General features: G+C 34.8%; 1 protein-coding gene across 2 annotated transcripts in view; it reads right to left on the bottom strand.

Moving 5' to 3' along the window:
- Positions 1 to 2,704: 2,704 nt before the first annotated feature.
- Positions 2,705 to 18,994, bottom strand: part of TTK (TTK protein kinase) — a 39,936-nt gene continuing 23,646 nt past the window's right edge. For both annotated transcript variants that reach the window (XM_030315889.2, XM_032593203.1), the window contains exons 14-22: positions 16,792 to 16,884; positions 12,380 to 12,537; positions 11,865 to 12,016; positions 10,293 to 10,417; positions 8,869 to 8,949; positions 5,210 to 5,386; positions 4,780 to 4,864; positions 4,312 to 4,409; positions 2,705 to 3,113 (exon numbers count right to left, since the gene is read on the bottom strand). In XM_030315889.2, coding sequence (XP_030171749.1) covers positions 3,027 to 3,113; positions 4,312 to 4,409; positions 4,780 to 4,864; positions 5,210 to 5,386; positions 8,869 to 8,949; positions 10,293 to 10,417; positions 11,865 to 12,016; positions 12,380 to 12,537; positions 16,792 to 16,884 — 1,056 coding nt within the window. In that variant the 3' untranslated portion in view covers positions 2,705 to 3,026. The remainder of the gene's footprint in view (positions 3,114 to 4,311; positions 4,410 to 4,779; positions 4,865 to 5,209; positions 5,387 to 8,868; positions 8,950 to 10,292; positions 10,418 to 11,864; positions 12,017 to 12,379; positions 12,538 to 16,791; positions 16,885 to 18,994) is intronic.

Here is an 18,994-nt window from a genome sequence, read left to right as displayed (position 1 = left end):
AACTACAAAACTCTGATGAAAAAAAATCAAGGAAGAATAAATGGAGAAATATTCCAGTCATGGATAGGAAGACTCAATATTGTCAAAATGTCAGTTCTTCCCAACTTGATCTACTAACTGAATGTAATCCCAATCAAAATCCCAGCAAGTTTTCTTTTTTTTTTTTTAATTTTTTTTTTTTCAACGTTTATTTATTTTTGGGACAGAGAGAGACAGAGCATGAACGGGGGAGGGGCAGAGAGAGAGGGAGACACAGAATCGGAAACAGGCTCCAGGCTCTGAGCCATCAGCCCAGAGCCCGACGCGGGGCTCAAACTCACGGACCGCGAGATCGTGACCTGGCTGAAGTCGGACGCTTAACCGACTGCGCCACCCAGGCGCCCAAAAGTTTTCTTATGGTTATTGACAAACCAATTCTAAGGTTTATATGGAAAGGAAAAAATACCAATAGTCAACACAATATTGAAGAAGACAAAGTTGGAGAATTGATACTATCCAACTTTAAGACCTACTATAAAGTGACAGCAATCAAGACAGCATGGTATTGGTGAGGGGATAAACGAATTTTGTTAATTCTTCACAAAAATTAACTCAAAGTGGATCACAAATCTAAATGTAATGTAAACCGCAAAACGGTAAAACTCTAGAAGATAACACAGCAAGAAACAGATGACCTTGGGTGTGGTGATGACTTTTCAGCACGATCCATTTATGAAATAATTGACAAGCTGGAGAACATTAAGATTAAAAACTTCTGCTCTGTGAGAGACAATATCAAGAAAATGAGAAGACAACTGAATGAGAAAAAAATATTTGCAAAGATATCTGATAAAGGACTGCTATCCAAAATACACAAAGAATTCTTAAAACTTAACCTTAAGAAAAACCACCCAATCTAAAAAATAAACCAAAGACATTTAACCAAAGATGGTATCAGTTGGTAAGTAAGCATATTAAAAGACGCTCCACATCATGTGTCAGCCGGAAAATGCAAAATAAAAAAACAATGAGATACCACTATTGAAATGGCCAAAATCTGGAATCCTGACAACACCAAATGCTGACGAGGTCGTGGGGCAACAGGAACCCTCATTCACTGCTGGAAGGAATGCAAAATGGTACAGCCACTTTGGAAGACAGTTTGGCAGTTTCCTACCAAACTAAACATACTCTTTACATACAATCCATCAAACATGCTCCTTGGTATTTACACAAAAGAGTTGAAAACTTACGTCCACACAAAAACCTGCACACAGATTATAGCAGCTTTATTCGTAATTGTCAAAATTTGGAAGCAATCAAGATGACCTTCAGTAGTTGGATGGATGAACTGCAGTACATACACATAATGGAATATCATTAGGCACTGAAAAGACCTGGAGGAACCTTTTTTTTTTTTTTTTTTTATGTTTGTTTATTTTTGAGAGAGAGACTGAGCGCAAGCGGGGAAGGGGCAGAGAAAGAGGGAGACACAGAATCCAAAGTGGGCCCCAGGCTCCAAACTGTCTGCACAGAGCTAATGTGGGGCTCAAACTCACGAACTGTTCGATCATGACCTGAGCCAAAGCCGAACGCCCAACTGACTGAGACACCCAGGTGCCCCTGGAGGAACCTTTTCTAAGTGAAAGAAATTAATGTGAAAAGGTTACCAACTGTACAACTCCCAACTACATGGTGTTCTGGAAAAGGCAAAACTATCGACACAATAAAATCAGTGGTTGCCAAGGGATTATGGGGTAGGGGTGGGATGAATAGGAGGAGCACAGAGAATTTTTAGGGCCATGAAAATTCTCTGTATTCTCATTATACATTTGTCCAAATGCACAGAACGTACACCAGCAAGAATGAACTGTAATGTAAGCTACGGACTTCAGACAACTATTATGGTGTACCAATGTAGGTTCATTAAATTTAAGAAATGTACCAATCTGGTGGGGGATGTTGATAATAGGGGAGATGGTGCATGTGTGAAGGCAAAGGCTATATGGGAAATCTCTGCACCTTCCCCTCAATTTTTCTGTGAACCTAAAACTGATCTAAAAAAGATCTAAAAAAGTCTATTAAGGGGCACCTGGGTGGCTCAGTCCATTGAATGTCCAACTCTTGGTTTCAGCCCAGGTCATGATCTCACAGTTTGTGAGATCGAGCCTGAGTCAGGCTCTGCACTGACAGAGTCAGGCTCTGCACTGAGCCTGCTTGGGATTCTCTCCCTCTCTTTTTCTCTCTGCCCCTCCCCTGTTCACGCTCTCTCTCAAAACAAATAAACTTAAAAAAAAAAAAAAAAGTCTAATGAAATCTAAAAAAAGAAAAGATAAGATGGAGGGAGAATGTATTAGATTTAGTCCCAAAGATTCTAAGACTACATTGGTAATTACCAATTACCAAGCAAGTCATACACTGAGGGCACGCCCTATACAACTTATACCACAGAAGCCAGCATGATACTCTAAACACCAAAAACAATCGGTATTATGAAGAATCAAAGGGAGAATTAAAAGAACCAGTGCAGCTCTAAAACTCTGGACTGTATCAGTGCCATAAAGCAATCAGGAAATCTATTTTAGAATTCAAACCCTTTGGAATTTTCTTCTTGAAGACTCTTGTGTCTTCCCTTAACTCAATTTTTTTAAAGTGTTTTGCTGCCACACCAGCAGTGCATTAGCTTAAAGAAAATAACCATACATTTTTTTACATTTTAGTGTCCTTTTATGCTACAAAGCTTTATTTACATAGTTCTTCAGAATATATTTCAGTTGTCCATCCACTATTCTAAGTGTGATATGATATCAAATAAAGTAGATTTGCAGGAAAGCATAAGAGAGAACAATTCTACAACTTAATATATATAGTATCATTAGTGGTTATTATTTTTACAGTTTTCTTTTGAGAATAATCCACTGAATTTTTCTGCCATTGACATTTCAGGATTAAGTTGTCCTTAAGAGCAGTTTCCACAGAGAATCAAGAGTATAACAGTCCAATATATTTTTACAGTTGATATTTGACAGTTTGTGAGTAGGTGCAAATCATTTTTTCTCCCATTTTTTTTCAAAAGTCTTGGATGATGAAGAGGAATCATGACCTTCACCACTACTATATCGGTCATATAAAGTCTGAAATTAAAAACACACACCTGTTTTGTAACTTTTTAAATTCAATGGATTATCAGATTAATAAAGATAACTAAACATATTCTGACATGAAATGAATTTCTCTCTTGTTCTTATAACTACAAAATTATTTTATAAACTATTGAAGATAATTAAGAATTGTAAACACCTAGCTTGGCCTAAAAATCTATCATAAGATACAGCTCAATATTTCTGTAAAAGAAATGTACCATAGCTACTAATAAGCATACATATGCACCTTCAAGCCCTTTTTAGTCTCCCGTATTTTTTTTAAATAAAGCTAGTCTTAGATAAATTGCTACACTTTAAAATACCCTCATCAGGAAATAGACTATCAGATGATATTTCAACTAATAAACAGATGACATTAAAAAAAATAATACAAATTATTATATAAATAGGCATAATCAGCTATATTAAAATCTACATATTTCTTAAAGGATTCAAGACTAAACCAACATCTAATTTATGAAGATGACAGACATCTCTGTCTTGGAGAACACATAACCTTAGTGATAAAGGAAACTAATTCATCTCTATTTATAAAAGGCTCTAAATAATACACTGGTAGAAATTTAAAACATGAAGATGTTATTACTGAAATAAATAATTAGTAACTGCTTGGTTAACTAAACCAGTGGGCAATAAACATACATAGGGTTCTAGAAACGACAAGGTGTTTGATGGCAATGAGATCCAAAAAATGGTGGCATAGACATAAACCAACACTGGGAGGCTGAAAGGTTTGAGGCATTCACTTTGAGAAGTGGGCTGACTGCTGTGCACAGCTGTAAGTCATTACATGTAACAAATACTGAGACTTCTCCAAGATGGTTTAAGAAAAAAATGGCTAGAAGAAATGAATTCAAAAGCTGTGTTAAGAATATTGTTGATTCAAAAGACAGGTTGCTTTTTAAATTTATCCAGTTGAGACCTGACTGCAATCTTAGGTATGCACCTTGTATGACAATTCACTTTCAATTGTGCTATCTGTACAGTAAGAATGTAAATCAAGTAAGTCTATTTTGTCAAAAAGCACAAGTATCTAAATGTCGAAATATATTTCATAGTTGTCTTATGATTGGACCAAGTTTTCTTTGGAGTACCTGTTTAAGCATCTAATTCACTAAACTATACAAAACAATTAAAAGTAATGTAGATAGAGAACAGACATTCTTACTTTAGCAGCTTTCAAAATGGAGTTAGGAGAATTCAGACCAACGAGTTGGCCCAGAACATATTTCATTTCTTCAGTGGTGCCCTTAGCCATCTGATTACCTGTAATAAAAATATAATCAATAACCTACTGGTACCATTAAAAAAATATAAAATACACAAATACATTCTGTTTAACAGCACAATGGCTGGCTTTATGTAATTTATCATTGATCAAAGCTACTTACCAAGGATAAGTGAAAATGAATGCAAGTAAAAAAAAAAAAAAAGGCGATTTCATTTATTTTAGTATTTTAGAATAAAAGAAACTTCCTTAAGGAAGGAGGAAATCTGGAAGTAGCCCATTCAAATTCTGGGTTTGTTATAGCTAAAAGTCTGTTTATATTAGTAATTAGCATAATTACTTAGTATAATTAGTGTAATTACTTAGTAATGAATTAGTAATCTAATAAACTGATTTTCAAAGAAATACCTGGATGAGTTTGAATTTGAACATATGGATGCACCAGAAGCTCAGGAATGGATATCCTCTGTTTAGGGTCCCTTATTAAACAACACTATAAAAATAAGGATTAATTTTTTTTAAAAATCAAGTTTTCTTATGTAATATTGATATAAAGTGTTTTTCAAGATTGCACCATACTACAGAAGTTGCTTTCTAGATAGCCCACTCAGAAATGACAAGATTCCATAAGTCATTCTTGCAAAATTCCCAAGTATTCATAAGCTTTTTAAAAATACCTTCAAAATAAACTTAACATGACTTAAAAAGCTAAGTCATTCAATAATTCCCTCCAATAGACTAGTTATATCTACCTATGCCAGATTTCAATGATTTCTTCTAAGCAAACAATTTAAGTATATGAAATCATTCTTCTATATCCATATACTATTAATGTTACCTTTAACACATCTTGAAGATCTTTCTCTGGGATATCAGGAAATTCGATTTCATGATTAGGGTCAATTATGGCATGTAATTTAGAAATCTGATTAATTATATGTTGAAATGGTGTCTTCCCATAAGTCATATAGTACAAAATGCATCCTAAGGACCAAACGTCACTTTTGGGGCTTATCTAATTCAGAAAAAAAAAAAAAATATTTTAACATAAAATTAAATGTAAGAGTATTTTATATACACACATGTAAACATATATTCCCTGCCATTTAAAATCATAACTAAACCTCAAGGAATGTGCAAGTACTAGATTAAGTTTACATAAAAAAAACATCTTTCTCTAGTTTTTGCTATATTTGGTTATTTTACCAAGAAATGAGCTTTAAGTCTCTCAACAAACTTGTAATTAAAATACTTCAACCAAAACATATATTACGTTCTTGTCAGCTTGCGACAATATAAACTAAAAAACATTAACTGCAAATTTTAAATTTATTTTTCTCCAAAATTATTTTATTATAATAAATTTGTATATAAAATTAATAATATGTAAATATGCATAGATTTCAAAAATGTTAAGTTGAACTATCCTAAACCCAAGAATGCAAATTATAGAGCCAGGCTAGGCTGCATTTGAATCCTGGCCTTATCATTAGCTAATTCTATGTATCTCCATTTCCTCACCCCTAAAACAGAAATAATAAAAGTACATTGTCACGGGCATTAAATGATGTAACCATGAGATATGGGTAAGCATAAAGAATAATTTCCGGTTATAGTAAGTTCTCAAAAATATTACTTATCATAACATGTTCTTTGTATTAAACAATCTCATTAGAAACAATGCAGTATTATAACATAATTACCATTTTGACTTTAAGAGAGAGAAAGAAAAAAAGAAAGCAGAATAGCAGTGTTGACATTAGGAAAGGAGAACAAGAACATAGCAAAATACTTTTAACAGAAGAAAGAAAGGCATTTTATAATGATAAGAGGTACAACCAACCAAGAAGATGGTCATGAACTTCTTTGCACTGAAACTACATTTAATAGAACTATATTGAGTAAAAACTACAATAAATTCTTTTGGTTGGAAGGGTAGAGAGATTTTAGCACACCTTTCAGAAAACGGCAGATAAAACAGACCCCATTGCTGAACACAAAGAAAACTAAAAATTAATGAAAATACTCCTCTTCCTCCAACTTAACCATCTGGAAATTAAATCCGTTTCTACACAAATCATGGATTAAAAAAGGATTTCAGATTCTAGAAAAATAGCAGTGGCTGTGGCAGCATAGTTTTTCTTATTTATTTTTTTAATTAAAGTATAGCTGACACAATGTTACATTAGTTTCAGGTGTGCAACATAGTGACTTGACAATTCAATACACTATGCTATGCTCACCACAAGTATAGCTACTGTCTGTCACTACACAACACTATTACAATACCATTGACTAGATTCCCTATGCTGTACCTTCCATCCCATGACTTACTCATTCCAGAGCTGGAGGCCTGTACCTCCCACTCCTCTTTTGGAGATCTATTTTGCCAGATCTCTTACCCACCTCCCTCCCCTCTGGCAACAATCAGTTTGTTCTCTGTATTTAGGAGTCTGTTTCTGCTTTTTATTTGTTTTGCATTTTAGATTGCAGCACAGTTTTTCAGTCTGTCCAAATACCCAGATAAGACAGACAGAGAAGCCTGTAGCAAAACCATAGACATATGGAGAAGATTTACAACAAAACAAAGTGAAAAGCCATACCCCAAAACCCCAGAATACGAAGAGACACAAACTACCAACAGCCACAAGTCGTGTATAGTAGAGGCATTTGAAACAGAAAGCAGAGGGAAATAGTGAATGTGCCCAATAGACCTCAGAATAGAAACTCCAGGGGCGCCTGGGTGGCGCAGTTGGTTAAGCGTCCGACTTCAGCCAGGTCACGATCTCGCGGTCCGTGAGTTCGAGCCCCGCGTCGGGCTCTGGGCTGATGGCTCAGAGCCTGGAGCCTGTTTCCGATTCTGTGTCTCCCTCTCTCTCTGCCCCTCCCCCGTTCATGCTCTGTCTCTCTCTGTCCCAAAAATAAAATAAACGTTGAAAAAAAAATTTAAAAAAAAAAAAAAAAAAAAGAAACTCCAAATAGCCAACAGATGTTCATTGGAAAGTAATTTGCAAACAGAGCTAGACTGGGAAGGGTTTGAGCTTTTCACAAGCAGGGATTATCTTACATGGTGGGATAAAAAAATTGTCTTCTGTTCAGAATCATTAAGGCCACTGTTTAGCAGGTGATTACATGGAATGGAGATTTACCCATAATATTAAAGCACTGAGTTGAAAACTGAAAAAATCTGAACTCTACAAGCAATTCAAAATAAATCTTATTTCAAAGTATTTTAAAACTGCAACTGAAAACTTTAGAATTAATGAAAATTAATACTACAAAAAAGTGGAAGTAGAAGTTAAAGTAAAACTCAGTAAAATTCAGTTTTAATGTTTTCATTAAGAAAGAATACAAAAATTAAATTGGCAATTATCTAAATCCAGAAACTAGAAAAAAAAGAAACCTAAAGGAAATACAATTAATAAAGATAAAAGCAGAAATTAGAGAGCAAATGAAAATAGAATTAATAAATGAAGACTTGGTTCTTTAAAATTAACAAAACCTTGGAAAGTCTAACCAAGAAAAAGAAAAAAGACAACAAATCTAAGTATTAAAAGAAAAGGGGAAGCTAAACAAATAATAAAAAGAATTTTATAAGAGACTATTTGACATAATGTTATGTCAGTTATTTGAGAAGAAATTTAGAAGCCACAATTTTCTAGGAAGGAAAATATAATTAGTAAATAAGCACATATTTATCAAGCAATTATTTAGGGCTAGACAATGTATTAAGTGATTTATATTCTTTATCATTTAATCCTCACCTTTAAAACAGGTACTGTTTATAAGCTGAATTTATAGATGAAGAAACCAGGCAAGTTAATTCATAAAGATGGTTGTTAACAAAGAGGCAGGTCTATTACTTGAATGCAGGTCCCTGGACAACAATGTAATGCTTGCATGCACTTGGTTACACTGCTATAGAGCAACGAAGGATTAGCTCGGGAGCCAGAGGCATCCAGGCAAGCAAAATGAGCCCAAGAAGAGACACCAATGAGGCTAACACAAAGTTCACTGAGGTGGTAAAATAAGGCAAGTGGGAAAGTAGCTGTGGCAGGCTGGGAAAAAACTGCCTATTAGAATTGTACTTGGAAATGTAGAATTCACAAATGAATAAATGGTAAGAGATAAAATGTAAGAACCAAAGAGGAAACAAAAGACTTCAAAGATCATTTTAATGTGCTTAACTCTGAGCTAATTTAGTCTTAATTTCTACCTTTCATTTTGAAACTGAAAAAAAATACCCTGGGTACGTTTTTTGTTAGAGCACATTGTTGAGACATCCCGTATTAAAAGCACAATATTAAAAGAACAGTCTCAAATCAATAACTGTAAAACTGAATCCCATGACCATTTGCCAAAGAAAGCAAGGTCTCTAAAATGGCCTAAAAAGTTTTAGAACTTAAGCAACTTTCAGTTATCTGTTAGGTTTAATCAGAGAATAGTCCATTCCCTTCTGATGCCAGATAAATGGGATCTAAATAACCTTCATAATACCTTTGACTTGGATTTCCCATTCTCTCTTGAGGAAGACATATCTTTGATTGCTTCTGGTGGCATATAATTAACTGTACCAACCTGTATGCCAAAGCACAGAAAACACTAATCAATGAAAATATTTTATTCTGCTTTAGATTTTTTAAAACACAAATGTCAGATTCTTAGAAACTTGAATAATTACATATTTCAGTAATATATTTAAAAAAAATCAAGTAACTGACAATGATATTAGGACATAAGTTTCTTCATAACTCCAGAAAAATAAATTGGGTCCATAATCAGAAAAGTTATTCCTTTCAGAGTGCTAAGCTTTTTCTATGATTATGATGGGCAACTACCATAAAACTGTAGAGGCTAAAATTATATTAATGGCCATAAACTTGAGGAATTGATATCACTCATTTCTCTGTGCTGGAACAGGCCTAGAATGCTTTAAAAAAAAAAAAAAAAATCAACCAACCAACCAATCAAAAATCTAGCTATGTCTCCAAGTATTCCCTGGGCCCATGTCCAGAGTGAGATGGGGCAGGAATCTAAATCATGCAAGAGTTTTCACAGTCAGATTATGCCAACCTTAAAAGGCATTTATTTTAGTCTAAAATAAGTGGTTCTGTTTTCAAGCACTGAATACCTGTACTTTAGGGCCTTGCCATAGAGGGAATCTTCAAGTTGATTTACATGTTCAGCCATATTTTTGATACAAAGAGAAGTTATTATCAAATAGAATTGTTTCAAAGGCATGCTGTTCATCTATTCCTCCTAAAAATAGTCTAGTTTTACTTCTAGGATTATGGCACTTCCACACCAAAAATCTGCATACATAGAACACATCATCTTGACTTCAAGCAGGATTATTTTTAGTTATTCTTTGGTGTTATCACCTCAGTTTTTATGGAGACAAATTTATTAAGTTTGTAACTGCATATCCTGTTAGAAAAAGGCAGTAGAGTACAATATTATGGTTGTTTCCAATATGAAGGCCCACTTAAGAATTTTTTTTCAAATGCAAGTGATAGGAAAAGCTTTACTTCTCCAGAAGAATGAAATAATCTTACCTCATGGACAATAAAAAAAACATGTAACTGCAATTCCCTCTTTGGTTGCTACCAGGAATCTCTGAGACAAAGTTTCAGGTGAACTCAAGATCATGACAAAGGTGATTTCCAAGACAGGCATTATGCTTCTCTACCTCAGCTATAGGAAAATCATTTAAAAGTGCCAGATTTATTTCTACCTGATCTTGACTCTCTAAAGTGTATTAAATATGGTTTTTATTCTTATAGTATCTATTCTTAATACAAAGGTTTCAAATCCTTTGAAGAATGAGGTAGGAAAAATAAAATCCCCATTAGCAAAATACTTTACAGGTGAAATGGAACTGAACCGTAGTGGGTAGTAACCAACCATTCGTTAAGTCTTACCTGAGAGTCTTTAACAATACTTGTTGTATCTGGTTGCATTTGATTTGCAATCCCAAAATCAATTAGTTTTAGCATTCCATCAACTATCAGAAAGTTAGCAGGTTTCAGATCACTGTGAACGATGCCTTCAAAATAAAAATCCATTGTAATATCAGACAATGTAAAACATTCTAAGTATAAAAGAAATTTCACAATGGGGTACCTAGGTGGCTCAGTCGGTTGAGTGTCCGACTTCTGCTCATGTCATGATCTCACGGCTCGTGAGTTAGAGCCCTGCATCGGGCTCTGTACTGACAGCTCAGAGCCTGGAGCCTGCTTTGGATTCTGTGTCTCCTCTCTCTGCCCCTCCCCCGCTCACTCTGTCTCTCTCTCTCTCTCTCTCTCAAAAATCAATAAATGTTAAAAAAAAAAAAAAAGAAATTTCACAATCTACTGGCCTAGTTGATTCCTTTGGTCAAAGTAAATGCTCATGTATAATATTCTTTTAATGTTTATTTATCTTGAGAGCGAGAAGAGAGCATGTGAGTTGGGGAGGGGCAGAAAGAGAATCCCAAGCAGGCTCCATACTGTCAGCTCAGAGCCCGACGCAAGGCTCATCTCAACCAACCGTAAGATCATGACCTGAGCCGAAACCAAGAGTCAAACACTTAGCCAACTGAGCCACTCAGGAGCTCCTCATTTTTAATATTTTCTAAAAAGATATAGTACCGGCAATGTACCAAGCACTATTCTAAGTTTGCTGCTTATCTTGAATCATTTAATCCTCACACCAGAACTGGGGTAATTACTATACTAATATTATCCTTTTAAGTGAAAAAACTAAGGCACAGAGATTAAGTAATTTGCTCAAGGTCATAAAACCTAAGTGACAGGGCCACGACTTGACCCAGGCACTCTGGTTTCAGAGTTTATGATCTTCACCACCCACTAGATAACATCATAAATTATATTGTCAGATGGAAGACCCTAATGCTCCTGACACCTCTATCCCTACAGCCCTGATCTTAATCACTGAATTATCTTTTAACTTATAGGGAGACATGAGGAGAAAAATTACAATTAATCTAGGTTAGCAGTTATTTTTTAAAAAGGGTAAGGTAAAGGCAGAGAAGCCCTAAAAAGAACCAAGTCCAAGTAAAAAAAAAAAACAACCTAGGGCTAACAATTGAAAAAGAATAAAACCAACTCCCACACAAGGGACACAATACAAAACGACTATCATAATGAGCACAATAAACATCTCAGATCTTTGGGATGCCTGAACCCCTAAGTCTCAGATCTGCTATAACTGAACTATTTGGAGACACAGGATAATGGACTATGTTAATACTAATAAAGATATGGGTATATTTTGCACTATGGATGCATTATGGCTGTGGGGACTTGAGTTCATGCACTATATCCTTTGGTTAACGGTGTTTTAAAGAAATGTTTTTTGTGCCTTCATCTTTAAATGAGTGTCCAAATATTTAGTTTATCTAGTCTAGAGGTGCCAATAACAAATACCTAAAAATCGTAAGATGACACTATTAATGATTATTGTAACTCAGCATATAACGAGTTTTAAAATACCATGTTGATGAATTGTGTAAACTGCCTCCAACATATTTTTCCAGTAACTTTTACGTTCCCATGGATTGATGGATTTTTTCTTTTTGAGCCAACTATTAAGATCTATATTTCCACATTCCATTACCATGTAAATGTACTGGTCCGTGATTTCACTGCCATTAAAAACAAAAACAACAACAAAAAAATACATGGTTAGCTTACACTATTAAGACTAAGTATTTATCTTCTTTATCTGTAGAATTATAGCAAAAATAGTGTTCTTTTTTTTTATTTTTTTTTTTTTAACGTGTATTTATTTTTGAGACAGAGAGAGACAGAGCATGAACAGGGAAGGGGCAGAGAGAGGGAGACACAGAATCTGAAACAGGCTCCAGGCTCTGAGCTGTCAGTACAGAGCCCGACGCGGGGCTCGAACTCACGGACCACGAGATCGTGACCTGAGCCGAAGTCGGACACTTAACCGACCGAGCCACCCAGGCACCCCTGTTCTTTTTATATTAAAAAAAAATCCTTACTAATCATAAAGTCGGATGATCTTATCACTGTGTTGTTGTAATTTATTCAAATAAGCAATTTCATTCCGATAACTATCGATTGTTTGATTATCTGCTTCTTCTAAGTTCACATACTTTATAGCATGTATCTGTTTCTTTTCATTCAATACCTGGAATACCTATATAGAACAAAAGAAAAAGTTTAGAATGCACTACTTTTACACTATCACAATATCTCTAAATTTATTAGAATTTTAGGTTGAGAAATACCGATATGAATAATTAAACGTGCCTGGGCTTATTTTGAGTATTGAAGGGAAAAAAAATATGTTAGGAGAGTTAACAGACCATTCTCAACTACCTATGACAATGGGCATTCAATAACACAAAGGCATAAACATAAAAAGTTTTTATAACAACATATAAGAAAGATTACTTAAATTTCATATCTATTCATAACATTGTTGGGTTGCCCTGACCAAAAAAATAACCTAAAGCAAAAGACATTCAAAAATGTTAAGAGGGGTGCCTGGGTGGCTTAATTGGTTGAGTGTCTGACTCTTGGTTTTGGCTCAGGTCGTGATCCCAAAGTCACGGGATGGAACTCAGCAGGGAATGTGAAGCCTGCTTAAGATTCTCTCTCTCCCACCACTGCTGCCCCCTTCTCTGCTTGCACTCATGCACATGCTCTCTCTTTCATAAATAAATGAATTAAATAAATAAATAAATAATTCAATAAAATGTTAAGAACTACTAAGGGCTTTCATAAAGAGTCAATTCATTTCACAGATGGTGTTTTTTTCCACTGTGCCTGGAATTGGCATCTCATTCATGTGGTATTTTAAAATATGTAATAATTGTAAGCTATTTGTATATTCAGTTGTGACAAGTAGATTAGATCAAAGTTTATGAATTTTTCTTTAAGTAGGCTTCACACCCAGCTCAGAGCACAATGTGGGGTTTGAACTCACACCCTGAGATCAAAACCTGAGCTGAGATCAAGAATCTGTAGCTTAACTGACTGAGCCACCCAGGCACCCCAGATTAGGTCCCATTTTCAAAGTCAAGTTGACAAGAACAAGATGTTCCTATAAGCTCACTGTCAGGTATGGGTCAAACAACTCTGGCTATAATGACAGTCAACTTCTAAGCAATAGGGCAGATAATAAATACATTTTGAAAAGTAGAAAATACTGTTAATGTGTCCAACTTTCAGAAAACATGCAAGAGGCATGAGGCTTCTAAAATGCAAGTATACAAATACAAATGCCATTATAAGCAAGAAAAATTACATTCATTCATCCCTTTTGACAAAATGAAGTAAAATATCATTTATTTAAAAACCATTTAACCTTGACCAGGTCGGGGCAAGGATAAGAAGAGAACGAATGTGTATATGAGATTCATGCATTTACAACTGTACTAATAAGGACAGTCTATCAAGCAGTCAGGTATAGTTACTTTAAAATTTTAAATATAAAACTAACAAAAGTATTACTGGTTTTATTTGCACACACAGCAAATTAGACAAAGAGAGGCATTAAAACAGTGATAGGGCAAGAGACCGCAGAAAAGAGCAAAGGATGATAAAAGGAATTTTAAAACAGTGTAAAGCCACTTTGTATATGGTAAACAGCCTTCTAAACCTCAGAGAATTGAGAGTACCTACCACTCTAGTAGAATTAAAATGTTGTTAGTAGTTCCTACCACACAGGGTTGGAAGGATGACCAAGATGGATGTGTCTGGAATGTAGCAAAGTTAGCTACCATCATTAAGGACAATTAGGACAGAATGAAGTGGACATTTTAAAACCTATTGAAGTTGTCGGGTATATCAGAAAAAGAGATTTGCAAGATATTAAAACTATATAATAAGATCTCAAAGTTTTGAAGGAAATAAAAACTTTTCAATCAACTTTTTGCACGTATGTGCTTTTACTCCCCTACTGCCCCTCTTCTGGCAAAATTCTTGCAATAACTGATGATTAAATAGCCTCTACTTCGATCTCATAGAGATAGTATCAGAGTTATAATTTTCAGTTTCATGGGAAGCTGGTGAAAGAACTAGACAAGCTAGTATCGTGACTATTCCTATTAGCCTCCATGACCTTCCTAAATGTTCTTAATACTGTATAAGTTGGCCACTGCCTAAACTCTAGAATAGAGCATAAATGGCTAGTTTCACAAAGCATGTTACCCTCTTTCCCTGAGGTACTTTGATTTTGTCAACTCCACCATAATAATTAAATTAAAAAATGATAATATAATCACACTAAAAAAAATATGGGCCAGTCATGTCTTTATCATCTGACCCTTCACTTAAGCTAACATCTTCATTATGCTCCAAGGAAAAAATGTTTAAAACACCGTCAAGATTATTTTACATCCTCTGAAAACATGCCACTAAATAAGTATCTCACCTGGACACTATTCAACTATAGCTAAAGTAATAAAGGTTAACAAAAGAATTTCTATTAAAGCAACTAAATCAGATAATTCAAATATATTGATAAAAATCAATTGTCCCTTTATTCCCATGCCTGAAATCTGAGACAAGGGAAAGAAGAAAATGTATACAAAAAAGGAATGAATATTATTGAACTGCTACTCATAGTAATGTACACACCTTTTTATAATAAGTTAACAAGACCATCTTAAACAAATCTAGCTATTGTTAGTTGGCTTAGAAAATACAGTAAAACTTAAACCCAACAGGCTGTGCTTCATACATCATCCTTAACAACTTATAACAGCAAAACAGTTGAGAAGGGACATTCATTCAACAAATAACTTCACTCTGTCATGTTCTAGGTAGTATTCTAGATAACAGAGCAAACACTGTTGAGCAAATCAGACAAACATCCCTGTCTTGATGGAACTATATTCAAGTTCAGGAAGACACAAACAACAAACCAAATAAGTAAATTACAAAGCACAGAGGATGGGCTACAGAGAAAAATAAAGAAGGAAATGGAGCTCACCAGTGACTGGAAGGTTAAGAGTTGTGGTACTAAAGAGTGTGGCCAAGGAAGGCCTGATTGAGAAGATATTTGAGCAAAGACATGAGGAGATCTAGAGGAAAACTGACTCTTACGTTAAAATACACCAGGAAAGCAAGGATTAAATCAATGAAACTAGGTATACGACTATTATAATAATCCAGGTGAAAAGATGGCAGTTGTTTTGAACAAAATGATAGTAGTGGAGGTGGTGAGAAATAGGCAAATGCTAGATATGCTTTGAGGTAGAACCAACAAGATTTACCAACTGACTGGGTGTATGTGTGAGAGAAAGTGAGGTCAATTATGATTTCAGAGTTTTTGGCCTAGTTAGTGGAAGAATGAAGTTGCCATTTACTGAACTGGGAAAGACTATGGAGCCAGAGTTATGTTTGGGACATATTAAGTTTTAAATATCTAGTAGACACCCAAGGAGAGATAGTGAGCAATGAGACTGGATATACAAGTCTGGAATTCAAGTGGGAGGTCTAAGCTAGAAAGATGTTTAAGAACTGTCAGCATATACATGGTATCTAAAACCATGAGTCTGGACAACACCAAAGGAGTGAAGTGAGTTTAGAAAGAGAAGAAAAGAGGTCAAGGACTAAACCCTGGGGGTGCACCAGGGTTGCACCATTAGGATGGGGGACAAGAACACTTAAAAGGAATGGCCAATTGGAGAAGAGGAAAACTGAGGGAGGCCAAGTGGGAATAAAAAAAAAGTTCCAATAAGAAAAGAACAATCAACTCTCCCAAATGCTAAGTAACCCAAATTAAAGCAAAGAATTAGATTTAATAAAAACCTTGAGATCACTGGTGATCTTGATAGCGATTGTTTTGCTAAGTGATAAAGGTAAAAATCTGACTGAAGTGGATTTAAGAGAACCGAATGAGAAGAACTAAAGATAGTAAGTTTAGACAGATCTTTTGAGATGCCTTCCACCCAGAAAAGCAGAACCATGTAAATTTAGAGCTCAAATACATTTAGAAAATGATCTAGTCTAATTCCAGAAACTCTCATTACTAAACTGTTTTTGAAATGAAAAACTCAAAAAACTCAAAATATTAATCATATATCTTGCTGAATCATCCTAAAATATTATTTACAACATGCCCTACCTGATGTTTAGAAAGATTCTTTTATGATAATACATAGCTTCATTTGCCACCCCAAATCCATGTTAATGTCATCTAGAGAAGAAATCTAGAGGCATAGGACATCAGAGGGAAGAACAGAGAATTAGAATTAGGAGATAGGTCTAAAGAGATATGTCATTTGTTGGAAAGAGGGAATGGGAGCAGGGAATAAGGATATTTTTGGCTCAAAAGCAATATGGGCCCCTAGATGTTAAGAAAAAAGAGCCCCAAAGGGTAAAAAGACAAAGAAAAGAAAGCTGAAAATATTTTTCTTTCTTAAATATTTAAGATACTTACCTTACTTGAGCCTCCACTTCCTATCTGCTTCAATATGGAATAAATTCTTCCTTTAACTGAAATGCATTCATTTGTTGAAGAGGATGCTGAAATCTAAATAATTAAAATATATAAAGATTCAAAGGTGCAAAGAATATGCCTGAGAAACTAGCTTGCATTTAGTACAGTGAAATGTTTCCAATTTTTAAATTATCTTAAATTTCAAGTAATTAGGTATTAGTCACAATATTTTAAAGAGGAAGTTTACATATTTTAGTCAAATTAATAAACTTATTAATATATAGATAGACTTCCAAGGTCTCCCTCTAACTTGCCTTTACTTAATTTAAAAAAAAAATTTTAAATTTAAGTATAGTTGACATACAATGTTCACCTTTACTTCTTAACATAAATAAATAGAAGATTCAGGGGAGAAAACACTTAATGCCAATACACAAACTCACAAGCTATTACTTTTCACCTTATTCTTTTTTCTTATATATCCCTCTTCACTTACACACATGCATAAATAATTACATCTAAATTCTTTTTCCTCATTTAGCACTACATTATAAGGGAAGCGGTATGCTAGCTCCAGAGTCAATCAGACAAATGCAAATTTCAGCAATGCCCCCTTTCTGCTGAATGATGTTCAACAAGTTAGTTAATTTGAACTTCAGCATCTACCTTGGCAAACTTGTAGCTGATGTACTATTGCAACAGACCCCATTTCCCTTCCCTTATGCCAGAGCTCTCAGAGGATCTATAAATGCTTTGCACAGATGGGAGTGCAGTGAGAGGACCCATTCCAAGCTGACAAGAAAGCTGGAGACACAAAGCGCATCTGATTAGCTGATTTACTAAGTTGAAACGGGTCTGTCTGAATAAACCTCAATTTAACCAAGTCCTGATTTAAATCCCAAATGGTAGAACTCTCTCATGTAATCTCTTTCTTTACCTTTTAACCTCAGGGGTTAAAAAACACTATTGAGTCATGAAATATGTTTTCTGTAAGAAAGTATTAGGCTTTGAAATATGTACCTGTTATTTTTCATTCAGTTATAATTTCAGAAAGGCTTTTCACTACCTACTCCCACCCTTCTTCCTTTTGGAGCATCTTCTCGCACTTAAACTGAAAACTTCTGAGAGGGAAGAAAGCAGTTCAATGTTTTTGCCCCCTAACTGCTGACAGTTGTTAGAGTAAGTAATTCTGACTTATTTCTGACTCAATACTAATGTGAAGTTCAGTTTCCTACATAGAACATTCCATATCCCCCTTAGCCCATCCTCCTCACTGTGGCCAGAGTAATTTTTTTCAAAATGCAAATAAGATCACTTCACTTTCCTGCTCCAACCTGTTACACAGCTTCTTATCCCTCTTGGGGTAAAGTTCAAAGGGCCCAGAGGAATCCTAAGGATCACCTCGTCCCTCTTGGACTCTTTTTAGTTTCCTCCTGACACTGGCCTTTTCTAGAAGGCTCCTGGCCCATTCATTTGGTCATGACTTGACTTCTAGATATCAACTCAAACAGGGTCTGACATGAGGAAGAGTTCAACAAATGTTTTGAATCAATGTATGGACAAAACTGATCATCTTTTTCTCCTTAGTAATTTATTATTCTGCTTCAATCTTCAAAATACTATTTCTCTTTCCATAGGATAATCTATTGTCAGCTTTTTTGTTCTTTATTAATTGCAAAATATACATAACAAAAATTTGCATTTTACTCTACACCCATTAAACAGTAACTCCTCACTCCTCCCTCCCTCTAGACACTGGTGACCATTGTTCCACTTTTTGTTAGCTAATTTTTTTTTTAATCTCTCAATATGTAATAGCTAATTACCTGTTTGTGTGTGTGTGTGTGTGTGTGTGTGTGTGTGTGTTTTGCTGTTTTATTTAAATAACAATTGCTGCTATCTTTTCTTTACTAAGTAGCAGGCTCCGCTGTACAAGTTCCATATATGTTAACTAATTTAATCTTCACAATTATCCTCTATGGTAGGTATCTTTATTATCCCCACCTTATAGATGATGAAATGGCCACAGAAAATTTAAGTAACTTACAAAAGGTCACACAGTTGGTAAGTAGTGAGGCCAAGATTCATGGCCAGAAAGCCTCTCTTCAAAGTTCATGCTTTCCACCAGTATTTAGTGGCCACTCAGATAGTTATTAGAAACTAATTTTAATAGTATTGATATCAGTATTTTTTCTCCAGATGA

Source organism: Lynx canadensis, chromosome B2 (assembly GCF_007474595.2).
Source record: "Lynx canadensis isolate LIC74 chromosome B2, mLynCan4.pri.v2, whole genome shotgun sequence".
NCBI classification, from domain to species: domain Eukaryota; kingdom Metazoa; phylum Chordata; class Mammalia; order Carnivora; family Felidae; genus Lynx; species Lynx canadensis.
Note: the sequence above shows the minus strand (reverse complement) of the source record. Positions and strands in the feature narration are given on the sequence as shown.